Here is a 13,461-nt window from a genome sequence, read left to right on the forward strand (position 1 = left end):
TTGATGAAAGTGAAAGAGGAGAGTGAAAGAGTTGGCTTAAACCTCAACATTCAGAAAACTAAGATCATGGCATTTGGTCCCATCACTTCATGGAAGATTGATGGGGAAACAGTGGAAATAGTGACAGACTTTATTTTGGGGGCCTCGAAAATCACTGCAGATGGTGACTGCAGCCTTGAAATTAAAAGACAGTTGCTCCTTGGAAGAAAATTTATGACCTACCTAGACAGCATATTAAAAAGCAGAGATATTACTTTGCCAACAAAGGTCTGTCTAGTCAAAGCTATGGATTTTCCTGTGGTCATGTATGGATGTGAGTGCTGCACTGTAAAGAAAGCTGACTGCTGAAGAATTGATGCTTTTGAACTGTGGTGTTGGAGAAGACTCTTGAGAGTCCCTTGGACTGCAAGGAGATCCAACCAGTCAATCTTAAAGGAAATCAGTCCTGAATATTCATTGGAAGGACTGATGCTGAAGCTGAAACTCCAATCCTATGGCCACCTGATGCAAAGAACTGACTTATTTAAAAAGACCCTATTCTGGGAAAGATTGAGGGGAGGAGGAGAAGGGGATGACAGAGGATGAGATGGCTGGATGGCGTTACCAACTTGATGGACATGAGTTTGAATAAACTCCAGGAGTTGGTGTTGGACAGGGAGGCCTGGCATGCTGCAGTCCATGGGGTCGCAATGGGTCGGACACGACTGAATGACTGAACTGCACTGTGCTTTTAGCCTCTGCTTTGGGAAGGACCCCCCAACACTAGTTGGTCAAGAACTAGGGCTGAATCCATAGTATGGAGCAAGAGAGAAGTCTGGCGTCTCCTTAGAGTTATGGGCCTTGTCCATAGGGCCGGTGTGGACAGGTCACCGATGTCTCAGAGCCTCCACTCTGCTGAGAGTTAGAACCTCTGAGCCTCGGCTCCCCTCAAGCGTGCCTTGACCATGGTGGCTGTATGTGTTCGTGAAGGTCCTGCCTTTGGCATGTTTACTCTCCCTCTCCTTGTCTTTCCCTTACAGTTTTATGACTGCCTTTCCCAGCAGCAGAATGTGGTGCGAGATTTTGTGATGACAGCCACTTACCTCAGAGCCATCCTCCAGAACCACACAGACTTTAGAAATAAGGTGACGCTGGCAGCAGTTAATCAATCTCACATCGCTTTAAGAAGGCTTATCAAAAACCGGACTCAAAATTCAGCTTTAACTATGTACCTAATGGAAAGAATTAAAAGCAGGTATTGAGATAACCATTTGTACATGAATGATTGTAACAGCACTGTTCACATTAGCCAAAAAGTGGGAGAATTCCAAATGCCCATCACCTGATGAATAGATGACCAAAACATGGTATATCCATATAGTGGAATATTGTGAATATTGCTTATATTTATGGAGAAGTCAGTGGCACCCCACTCCAGTACTCTTGCCTGGAAAATCCCATGGATGGAGAAGCCTGGTAGGCTGTAGTCCATGGGGTCGTGAAGAGTCGGACATGACTGAGCGACTTCACTTTCACTTTTCACTTTCATGCATTGGAGAAGGAAATGGCAACCCACTCCAGTGTTTTTGCCTGGAGAATCCCAGGGACTGGGGAGCCTGGTGGGCTGCCGTCTAATGGGGTCACACAGAGTCGAACACAACTGAAGTGACTTAGCAGCAGCAGCTTATATTTATATTGTTCATAAAAAGGAATGTACTGCTGATACACGCTGCATTGCAGATGAACTATGGAAACATGCTCAGTGAAAGAAGCCAGTTACAAAGCTCATATGATTCCATTTATAGGAAGTATCCAGAATAGAAATCCATGGAGAGAAGGCAGAGTGGTGATTCCCAGGGGCCAGGGGAAAGGGACTTGGGGCGTGGCTGCTTAGTGGGTACAGTGCCTTTTGTGAGGGGCTGAAGATGTCTTGCTAAATGTAATGGTTGCATATCATAGTGAATGTACCAAAGCCCACTGAATTGGACACTTTAAAATGGTTAATAGCTAATTGTATGTTATGTGAATTTTACCTCAAGAGGGAGTTAAGCTTTGAGTGTCAGGAACTCGAGAGGCTGAATGCACTGCGCTTTGATGCACAGAACAGGTTAGAAGCTTTATTGCTACATAATGAATAGCTCTTATTGTATCACTTTACTTCACTTTTTTTTCATAGACTCCATAAGTGCCTGCATTTATTTCCTTCACAAAATGGATCTGAATGATGAATGATTGCTAACACACGGTACAAGTGTTGTCCATTATTTTCCTACCTGTTAAACAGCCAAAGTGTTCCAAATACTATATAGCTCATCTCAGAAAACAAGATCAGGGGTCAGTGAATCAGCAGTCCTGGGATCTAGTTTCATATTTTCTCACTTACTAGCTTTGTGGTCTTAGGCAAAGCATTAGATTTCTCTGAGCCTCAGAATCTCATCCCCTGCTATAGTCGCTGTAGATCAGTGGCCTTTGAGATTTGCAGCATTAATTCTGCAGGAGAAATGTGGTAGAATGGTGAAATCAGGATCTCATCCCTGTGTTCACACATGTTTACAAAGTTGTATAGATGCTCCTTTCATGAAGAGATAGTTTCGTTTTTTGTCCTTCATCTCTGCGCAATCCTTGGGATGCATTTCGATCAGTAGAATATGACAAAGATGACATTGCGTGCATTTCAGAGCCTCCGTCTTCATGAGACTTCTGGCTTCATTCACCCTCTTGGCACACTGAGACCACCATAATGACAATTAGCCCCGTCTAGCTCGCTTGAGATCGGGAGGTCAGGTGGAGAAGTGAGGCAGTCCAGTCAGGAGCCAATACTAACTGCCAGACTGATGAGTGAGGCCAGGCTGGACCTTCCTGTCCAACCACCTCTCCAGCTGAATGCAGGAACAGGAGTGAATCCAGGCAAGCCCCATAGAGAAACTGCCCAGCCTTCCCACAGAGCTGGAGGAAATAATATATCGGTTCTAGTTTAAGCAGCTAAATCCTGATGTAGTTCATGGTGGTGAAACAGTTCATTAAAGCACAGAAAAGACATATGAAAAAATAGTGACACGTAGGCGCCCAGCTTGAAGTTGATTGGTGCATGATTTGTTTTCTGCTCTCATGTCCATTCTGCTATTGAACCCATCAGAGAACTTTTCATTTTGGTTATTGTATTTTTCAGTTCTAAAATTTCCATTTGGCTCTTTCTTTACGTCATGTATTTCTTGACTGAGACCATTTATTTTTCCCTTGAATCAGTAGTGTTTATGATTGATGCTGGGAGCTTTTTTTTTTTTTTAATAATAGTGACTTGAAAGATTTGCCAGGTAATTCTAACATCTGTGTCACTGCTGTGTTCACTACAGTTAATTATCTGTCCCCAGGAAATTGGTACTTCCCTCAGTCTTCCTATGCCAGGGAATTTTGGGTTATTTTCCATACATCTTGGTTATTATATTATGAGCCCCTGGGTCTTGTTTAAAGCCTATAGAGAGTGTTGATATTTCCATTTGAGGATTCGTTCAGGCTGGTTAGGCTCACACCACTAGTTGATCTGCTGGGGGCTCTGATTTCCACGTCATTTCACCTTTCAAAGTGTTCACGGTGCCATCTGGCTCTATCCCATGTGCATGTCACCCAGTGGTCAGTCTGGCACCTCGGTAGAGTTCTCAGAGTTTTGATGTGCTAATTAAGATCAGATCCGTGCATGTACAGTTTGAGGGTGAATGTTGGGGTTTCTTTGCCCAGTTCCTTCGTCTCCATGTCTCCCTGGTACTTTCTGGTTCCCTGAGACCACTTTTAGTCTCTGACCAAAAGGCTCCCTCTGCCACGCACGTCCATGGCCTTGCCTAGGTATCACCAAGCAGAGAGAGGGCAAAGAGAGGAAAGGAAGCAATGGGGCTTGGTCCCTGCCTCTCGGATCTGTGGCACCACTGAAGGCAGAGGAAGTGTCCCTTCTCTTATAGTGTGGGCTAATGCGATATGACTCCTTAAGATTTCTGGGCTGGAGCATAGAAGAAGGTAGGAAAGGGAAAAAGAAAGAAAGGGTGGGGAGGGGAAAAGAAAAAAAAAGAGCAAGGGGAAAACTAGAATTTTCACACTCTCTTTGGGCATTAGGGATTCCCTTCTCCCAGCTAGAGCTCTCTTGCCTGCACCCTGGCCTCCTCAGCTGGTGTGTTGAGTTCAGGCCCCAGTTGAGGGTAAGGAGATACATGGCTCAGTAGTATTTGAAACTCTGATCATCTTCCCCAGTCTCCCCACTGCTGTTGACTTTTCAGAGGCTTCAAGTAGCTGTTCCATGCATTCTGTCCAGGTTTTATAGCTGCATTTAGTGAGACAGTCAGAGTGAGGTGGGCTTTCTCTGACTTACCCAAAACTGCTGCTGCTGCCACTAGGTCGCTTCAGTCGTGTCCGACTCTGTGCAACCCCAGAGACAGTAGCCTCCAGGCTCCCCCGTCCCTGGAATTCTCCAGGCAAAAACACTGGAATGGGTTGCCATTTCCTTCTCCAATGCATGAAAGTGAAAAGTGAAAGTGAAGTTGCTCAGTCATGCCAGACTCTTAGCGACCCCATGGACTGCAGCCCACCAACGCTTCTCTGTCCATGGGATTTTCCAGGCAAAAGTACTGGAATGGGGTGCCAAAGCCTTCTCCTAAATTATTCCTGCTGCTGCTGCTGCTGCTAAGTCACTTCAGTCGTGTCCGACTCTGTGCGACCCCATAGACAGCAGCCCATCAGGCTCCACCATCCCTGGGATTCTCCAGGCAAGAACACTGGAGTGGGTTGCCATTTCCTTCTCCATACCCAAAACTAGACATTTTCAAACAATCAAACATAGGTACTCTGGTGGGCAAGAGAAGAAGGTATGACCAGAAATGGCCTTGTCTGATCAAAGGGTCTCATGTGTTGAGGTAGCGGGACCCTTCTTCTGCCAGTGGGCATTCATGGTTCACATTGAGGAAGTAAACATTCCTACTTAGCAGGATCAGTTACGATAGGTAGGCATGATGAGGACAGGAGGACAAAGCTTGTTTCTTCTCACATATTACCTGGTATTCAGAATTGTGGATAAGCAGTCTAACTGACCTAAGTCTTACAGTTACCTTAACAGTTGATATAGTTCAGCTGTCAGCTCTTTGTTGCTTCTTGATGGTTTGAAGAGGCTTCTTGGAAGTAATACTTTTGGGAAACTTCTCTCCGTCTGAAATTGCTTAGTTTTAATCTCTAATCTATTTTCTTTAATCTATAGCCTATTTTCTATATTATCTATAATCTGTTTTTAATTCTTATTGTAACTTTAAAGACCATTCCCCAAACTACTACTAATCTGCATTTGATGAGTTTTTCACAGAATCTCACAGGGATTTTGTCACTTTACTATTTCATTTGTATTTCTTTTCATCTATGAAAATAAAGATATTGACCAGATCATCTCTAAGGTCACTCCCTCCTCTAACCTTATTGGATTCTATGAAATACTTTCTTCTTGCCAGCCTGGAATGGGTTTTTCTGACAGTGAAATAAAATAGGCATCCATCTGTTGGGGTTTATGAAGGTGATAACTAATGACATGTTTGAAAATTAATTATATCCCTTTCCCCCTCTGAATTCTGAACCAGTTTAGAAATAGACACAGATGTCAGGTAGAAATCACAGTATCAGCTTTATTGTTGGCAATGCTGTTTGCAGTATGGGGCTTGGACATGTGTCCAAGGTTCCCACCCATTTTCCCCCAAACTAAACTTTTCCACTCACTTGTGTTCTGAACGTCTGGTCTACCCAGACAGGTTCCCAAGCCCACCCAGCAAGCTTCCACATGGGAGACTCAAGAACACATGCTTGGGCAGAGGGTAGACAGGCTGGCCCTTCCAAGTACCAGCACTCTGCGAGCTCAGACTGGTTTCCAGCATCACCAGGCAGATAGGTCTCTTCTGTTATGAGGTAAAAAGGAGAAGGGGAGGGGAGCTCTCTTGTTTCCAGTCCTGTCCACTTCTGAAAGTATCTCCTCCCCTCTGAAAACTGAAAGAACAAGTTATCCCAGTTGTAATGTCCCAGGAATCCCCTCAGTCCCAGACAAACCAGGATGGTTGGTCACCCTAACTCCAGACCTACCAGATCCACCACAAACCCCAGAATGTTTTAAAGTCCTTCTTTGTTTGCTTCATCTTACTAAAGACCATCCTAGAATAACCCTCTCGAGTCCATGGAGGATGCTACGTTTTCACTAAGTCCTTGTCTTCTTACTCATTGAAGCTGATTACCTAAAAGGGCTTGGGTTTAGAATGATAAATTTTTTTTGTTGTTTTCAGTCACTAAGTCGTGTCTGACTCTGCAACTCCATGGACTGCAGCATACTAGGCTTCCCTGTCCTTCACTGTCTCCCAGACATTGCTCAAACTCATGTCCAGTGAGTCAGTGATGCCATCCAACCAGCTCATCCTCTGTCACCTCCTTCTGCCTTCAGTCTTTCCCACCATCAGAGTCTCTTCAGTCCCAGTGGCTATTATTTATTGAAGAACTTAGTATATGCAAGCCCCACACCAAGAGCTAGCTTTCCATACACTATTTCCTAGTTCAGGATGCTGTAACAAAATACTCTAGACAGCATGTCTTAAGCATGTCTTAACACAGCATTGATTTCTTATAGTCCACAATCATTGTCCCTGTAGAGCTGGTGACTGAGGGTTCTTTCCTGGTCTGTGGACAGCAACCTTCTTGTCGTATCCTCACATAAGAGGGACAGGAAGCAAGCCATCCTCTGTTTCCTCTTATAAGGCCACTAATCCCACCATGATGACTCCACCCTTGTGACCTAATCGCCACCCAAAGGCCATGTATTCAAATTCCTTCACCTTGGGAGTTGGGGTATCAACCTGTGGATTTTGGAGGGCACAAAAATTCAGTTGCAGCAGTTTTTTTTTTTTTAATCATTACAGCTTAATTAGAGACTAGTATTTTTTGCCATTTTAGAGATGAGAGAGCTAAGACTTGGGAATGTTGATAATTTACCTGAATTTATACAACTAATAAATGAGAAGGCCAGAAGTTGAATCCAGGTAGTGTACATAACCTGTGAAAGGGAGGTTGCTCATGGGAATGTTGGCTGAAATTGCAAAGAGAGACTTTTGTTTCTCTGGGCTTAGGATGGAATGATTGTGGTTACTTAAAACATCCCCATGCATGTATGAGGCAGCATTGTACTGTGGTTAAATTCACGGGTTTTGGAGCCAGAGAGCTGAGTTCAAACTCCAACTTGGCCACTTACTGTGCACCTGCCATAGACCTTTATCCTGTTTGCCTCGAGATCTTGACAGGCTATCTACCTGGGCTTCCATTTCCTTGTCTATGAGAGCAACAGTTACTTCCTAGAGTCCTTGCAAGATTAGGATGATACACTGCATAGGAAGTGCTCAGTACATGGCCTCAAATATCAGCTCAGTCCTTCGTAGCAAGTATTATTGTTATCAGTGATCTCAGGGATGGTGCTGAAGTTTCCACCTCAGCAATACTTTTAAATCTTTCGAATCTTGATTTTTCATTCTGCCTCCTCCATGCAGTTTTAATGAAAATCCTTCCTTGGCAGGAGCACTGCTGGCTGAGAACTCCATTTGGAATCTGTCCAGGAAACTGACCCTGCTGGAACCCACTCCACTGCCCTCCTCAGAGTTTCTGTTAATTGCCATCTGGCTATTCTTAGTGTCTTTGAGTATGTGTTCAGAACAAGCAGGGAAAGTCCATCCTGCTGAAGGTGTGGGGCTGTATGAGCCGTAGGGTTTTAATTTGGAAATGTTTTGACACTTCATTTGTCAGGGCACCAGTTGCTGGAAACTTGTGAGAGTAAGCAGGAGCCGGGAGCTTATTATTTAAAGAAAAAATCATTTTCAGTAAAGGAGAGAATCCCCAGCTGCTGTGTGCATCCACAAGTGAGGTGGACTTAGACAGAAGGGATTCAGGGATTTAAAGGCTTAAAAGAAAACATAAATAACTACAACAAACATGCAAAGCCACCTGTTCGGATTGTCAGATGATGTGCAGATTTGCAGAGCCTGAGCTTCTGGCTTGTCCAGTGTGAGTTTTCTTTGGTGTGAACTTATCATCAGTTTGGTTGAATATCTGGACCTGATCCTGCTCTGAAATTCTCTGACTTTAAAACATTGCTGCTGCTTTGTTTGTTCAGCCTGGTGTGTGAATGAGGGCACGCCTTCATCACAGAGGGAGTAAAGGCCTCAGCATATGCCTACCAGATAGTCACGTTGACACCTGTTAAAACAGGTCTCACTTCCTGAAAAAAAAAGTTAAACTGTTTAATGAGGTATGAAGCACAGACAGAAAGCTGTACATATTTAATATATACAACTTGATGAGTTTGGGGATACGTATACACCCATGAGGGGCTTCCCATGTGGCTCAGTGGTAAAGAATCTGCCTGCCAATGCAGGAGATGCAGGAAACTCGGGGTCGATCTATGATTTGGAAAGAACTTCTGGAAGAGGGCATGGCAACCCACTCCAGTATTCTTGCCTGAAGAATTGCAGGGACAGAGAAGCCTGGTGGGCCACAGTCCAAGGGGTTGCAAAGAGCTGGACACGACTGAGCATGCACACATGCAGCTATGGTGTTGGTAACTCTAGGCACTAAGCTGTGAAATAGATGTCTAGGAAGTGAGAGTGATTCATCCTCCATAACTGAAACTTTGTACCTTTTGACTAATACTTTCCTGTTTTCCTCTCTCTCCAGCCACTGGCAACAACCACCATCCTACTCTGCTTCTGTACTATATACTACTTCATATACGCAAAATCATACAGCATTCATCCCTCTGGGTCTGACTTATTCCACTTAATATAATGTCCTCCAGGTTCATCCATGTTGTTGCACATGGTATGCATGCATGCATGCGTGCTCAGTCATGTCCTACTCTCTGCGACCTCATGGACTGTAGTCCCCGAGGCACTTATGTCCGTAGGATTTTCCCAGCAAGGATACTGGAGGGGGTTACCGTTCCCTTCTCCAGGGGTTCTTCCCAATGCACGGATTGAACCCATGTCTCCTGCATAGGCAGGCGGATTCTTTACCACCGAGCCACCTGGGAAGCCCCATGTCATACATGGCAAGATCTCCTTTTTTTTAAGACAACATAATATTCCATTGTGTGTGTATACCACATTTTCTTTATCCACTCTTCACATCCTCCACTTCTCACCCCTGAGTATTGTTAACCATTGACAGCAGAATCCTCATTTAGAGCTCTGTATGAAAGTGGGAAGAAAGGAAGTGACTCTTGCTAGGTGCTTTGCATATCTTCTCTCATTATAATCCTTGTATATTAGTCAGGGTTCTTAGCTGCCAGCATCAGAAACCAACTCTGCTAACTTAAGAAAATAAAGAACAAAAAGAGAAAAAAGAATTTCCTAAAAGTATGCAGATCATCAGAGAATTAGGCATGGAGGCTATAAGACCAAAAATAATTTCCAAAATCATGCTACAGAATTGATCTCTGGGAGACATCAGTGTAGCTGGATGTAAATGCCTCAGCATACATAGCCTTACCCAATACTACCCTTGAGTGATGGCCTTAGGACCTTTCTCTGTTGCGCTGCTGGAACCTGGAGATGGCCTTGACCTCACCAGCGTGGATTCTGTGCTGTCTGAGTCTACGCACTGTTGGTTTCACATGCAAAGTGCATCTTATCTGTAGAGCCTCAGTCATGCCTCGGATGCTGGGAAAGAGTGTGAGACCCCTGCAGCTTCCCAGGTTGGAGGTGTGTGCCTCCAAAGTGGGCCATTCCCCCAAGCAAAGGAAGAGGGTTCGGATGAGAGTTCAGAGAGGCACCAAAGAATGGTAAACGCCAACCACAACACCTGACAAATTCAAGATATGTTATTAGCCTCGTGATATAGATAAAAGGACCAGAGATACACAAATTTAACTGACTTGCATGAAGGTACATGGCTCCTAAGTGGAAGAGCTACATGTGAACTCAGGTCTGCTAGGACTGCACAGTGATTTTAGGAGCAATGTAAAGTCATTCTTTTTATGTTCTGGGTTGGTAATCAGACTGATATTTTCTTTATGTGATTTTTGGAATGTGTATGAGGATAGGATGTGATTGTGAAAAACAGTCTCTGCGATACATGTACACATGTAGATGTATCTGTTTGGTGTATATTATGTTTTTTGTGTATATCATGTTTGTCTGTTTTGTGTATGTATTATATTTCCCTCTGACTTGGACTTTGGAGGCTGTTACTTTCCTGGGGCTGTCATAACAAATTACTGCAAACTGGGTAGCTTAGAACAACAGAAATTTATTCTCTCCCAGTTCCAGAGGTCAGAAGTCCAAAATCAGGGTGTCAGCAAGCCCATGCTCCCTCTGAACGCTCTAGGGGAAGAGCCTTCCTCGCCTTTCCCTAGCTTCTTGGGGTTGCTGGCGGTCCTCAGTGTTTCTTAAAAAATGCATCACTCCAGTCTCATCTTTGTCGGGTAGCATTCTCCCTGTGTGTCTTATGTCTCTGTGTAAACCTCCCTCTCCTTGTAATGGTGCCAGGCCTTTAGGGCTCTCCCTAGTCCAATTATGATACTCTTAATTTGATGTATTTGTAAAAACCACATTTCCAAATACACTCACATTACGGATCCTGGGTAGACACGAATTTTGGAGGACACTACTTCAGCCTGGTGCAGAGGCCAAGGTTCATGTTAGATCGTCTGCCACAAAAACTGATCCCTGAGATTGATTCTCTGTAGTTCAGGTGAGGAGGTAGAGGTAGAAAATGGATCTTGGCTTTAACGGATCTCTTTGGCCCCTGAAGTCCTGAGGGGGCCCCCGCGTAGATTTCCTGAATGCGAGTGAGTGAAGCAGATGGTATGTCTGTGCCAGGATTCTCCTGAGCTTGGATAGACTCTGCTCCTGTGAGGGCACTGGAGAAAGATGCCAGAACCAGCACAGGAAAGTGCTTTCATTTAGTATGAAAGCAAAGTGCAGCTTTCAAGGCGAGCCAAGAAGACTGAATAAACAACAATCACAGACTGTTTTTCAGGGCATTTGGAAAAGAGGGAGCTAGGGGCTTTAATGTAGTAGATGGATTTTCTAGTCAAGATAACTGTGCTCCAAGCCAGTCTCTGTACCTTTCAAGATGCTGACATTTGACCTTAATCTTTTGGAAGCCCAATTTTAAAATGAGTTAAGAACACTTAACATATGATGACTGTAAGAACTGAATGAACTGCTGCACCAGTCTCAGCACAGCATCAGAGTTCTGTGAACACACTGGGGAATCTGAATCAAGCATCATCAGCACTGCAGGGGTATGGTTTAGCTGGGCTTGCTGGGGTGAACTAGGTTATGCAGCTGTAACAGTCAGTCCTCAGACCTCTGTGGTTTAAACCAGCAGAGCTTTATATATTGCTTGTTTAATCCACTACGGGTTAGCTGAGGGCTGTGTTTTGTCTCATTCTGACCCTGAGACCCAGGCTGAGGAAGCCGCCTCCATGTGTGACATTCCTGTTGCCAAGAGAAGGGGTATGTGGCAAAGCACACTCCTCATTCTTCAGTCTTTCTCCCAGAAGTGACCCATCTTAACTCCTGGCACGTTACATGGGCCAAAGCGAGCCATGTGTGTGCTCAGTCATGTCCGACTCTTTGCAACCCTCAGGCTGTAGTCCACCAGGCTCATGGCCATTCCTGATTTCCAAAGGGCAAGGGATGCAGTTCTGCCATGTGCCCATAAGGAGAACCAGAAATATCTGGTGAGTGGAGCTAATAACAATCATACCAGATGCCACTTTTGCAAAAGCATTAAAGAAGGCACAGATTACCTAAAGGGAAATTCTCAGTGCCTCAGCAGCGCATGGGAGAGCCAGGGCAAAAAAGAACTTTGTTTTCACTGACATGATTTTATTGGTTAGCTTACTATTAACTTCTGCCTGGTGGAGTCCCCTCCCACAAAAGGCAGTGCATTTTAAGAACATCCTAGGGTTGAATTTCTGAACCTTTCACATTCCATATAAGACAGTGGCATGAAAGGCTAATTTGGAGCAACTACTGACTTTGTTATTTGTTACTGACTTTGTTAAAGGCTCAGTACAGCAGGAACTTCTAACGCAGATGTCTTTGTGTTAATATCTACTTTGCAAGATGAGAAGGTAAATAGATAAAGAGAATCAAGTCAGTAAAAGCAGTTAAATTTGACAAAGCAAAGTCCTATACCAGAACCTGGTCTTCTCCAGCCCTGAACTAGGACTTGGGCATCAGTGAACCTAGAGCTTGTGTCGTCTTTTTGCTCACTTTCCTAAATCTGAGGTGCTGACACAGTCACTCAGCTCCAGAGTAGTAGCTTAGGTTTAGAATTTAGAAGTACAAAAATCCAGAAAAGACAGAATTAAAGAAAAATGTCAACAGACATTGAATTTTGTTTAAGGACCACTGTTTTCTTAGCCTCAGATCCCCAGATCACAGATCATGCAGGAAAGGCTTATGTGCTAGGACTGTCTTAGGGAGGGCAGTCTCCCCAGAGCAGGAGCAAGGCAGGGAAAGAGGGAGCGCAGGTGTGTTGGGGGCGGGGGGCTGTTACTGAGCTAGCCAACGCTTGATGAAAAACTGAATGCTCGGTGTCATAAGACATCTTCAGAGAGATCATACGAAACCACTTTGTCTTCAGATAGTTCATGGGTGGGGGAGGAGAATGGTTTCTCCACTGGCTGCCATCTCCCGCTGGTGGAGCATGCCCCCACAGAGTCACCTCCCTTAACTCTCTGAGGTGCAGCTGCATGCGTGCCAGATGGGGGCTGTAGTGCCTCAGCAGCAGTAGGAGGCAGGGGAGAAAGCGCATGTGGTCTCAGTGAGGTGGGCACTGTTCAGTTGTGCCCATGCACAGTGTGAGGGACAGGAGAAGCCTCTGCTGCAGGCTCTGTGAGCAGCAGTGGCTGTAGCAGCAGCAGTGAAACAGCTCCACTTTTCAAAGACCAGCACAAGCAATTTCTACAGCCACTGTGGCCAGTCAGCAAGGCAAGCAAACATTCCACTCTAGCTGCAAAAACTGAAGGTGTTATAAACATCACCTCAGCCAGGAACCCAGAGTCAATCTCGACCTTTTCTTATACTTTCCAGTTTCCAAATTCTTTAGTGTCTATGAACTCAGCATTTTTGCGGCTCTTCTCTTCCCCTTTGTCCCACAGCTGATTCTTAGTTCTCATTCTTACTGTGTCTTTTCTGCTGCTGCTGCTAAGTCGCTTCAGTCGTGTCCGACTCTGTGCAACCCCACAGACGGCAGCCAACCAGGCTCCCCAGTCCCTGGGATTCTCCAGGCAAGGACACTGCAGTGGATCACCATTTCCTTCTCCAATAAGTGAAAAGTGAAAGGGAAGTCGCTCAGTCGTGTCTGACTCTTAGAAACCCCATGGACTGCAGCCCACCAGGCTCCGCCATCCATAGGATTTTCCAGGCAAGAGTACTGGAGTGGGGTGCCATTGCCTTCTAGAGTATTGCAAATATT

The 13,461-nt window shown here is 44.9% G+C and overlaps 1 protein-coding gene across 1 annotated transcript in view; it reads left to right on the top strand.

The window, feature by feature from the left end:
* LOC128052052 (histone-arginine methyltransferase CARM1-like) overlaps positions 1-13,461 on the top strand; it is a 172,123-nt gene that overhangs the window by 50,448 nt on the left and 108,214 nt on the right. The window contains 1 exon segment of the mRNA XM_052644521.1: positions 1,020-1,124. Within this exon segment, the coding sequence (XP_052500481.1) occupies positions 1,020-1,124 (105 nt within the window).

The sequence above is a fragment of the Budorcas taxicolor genome, chromosome 8 (assembly GCF_023091745.1).
Source record: "Budorcas taxicolor isolate Tak-1 chromosome 8, Takin1.1, whole genome shotgun sequence".
In the NCBI taxonomy this organism is placed as follows: domain Eukaryota; kingdom Metazoa; phylum Chordata; class Mammalia; order Artiodactyla; family Bovidae; genus Budorcas; species Budorcas taxicolor.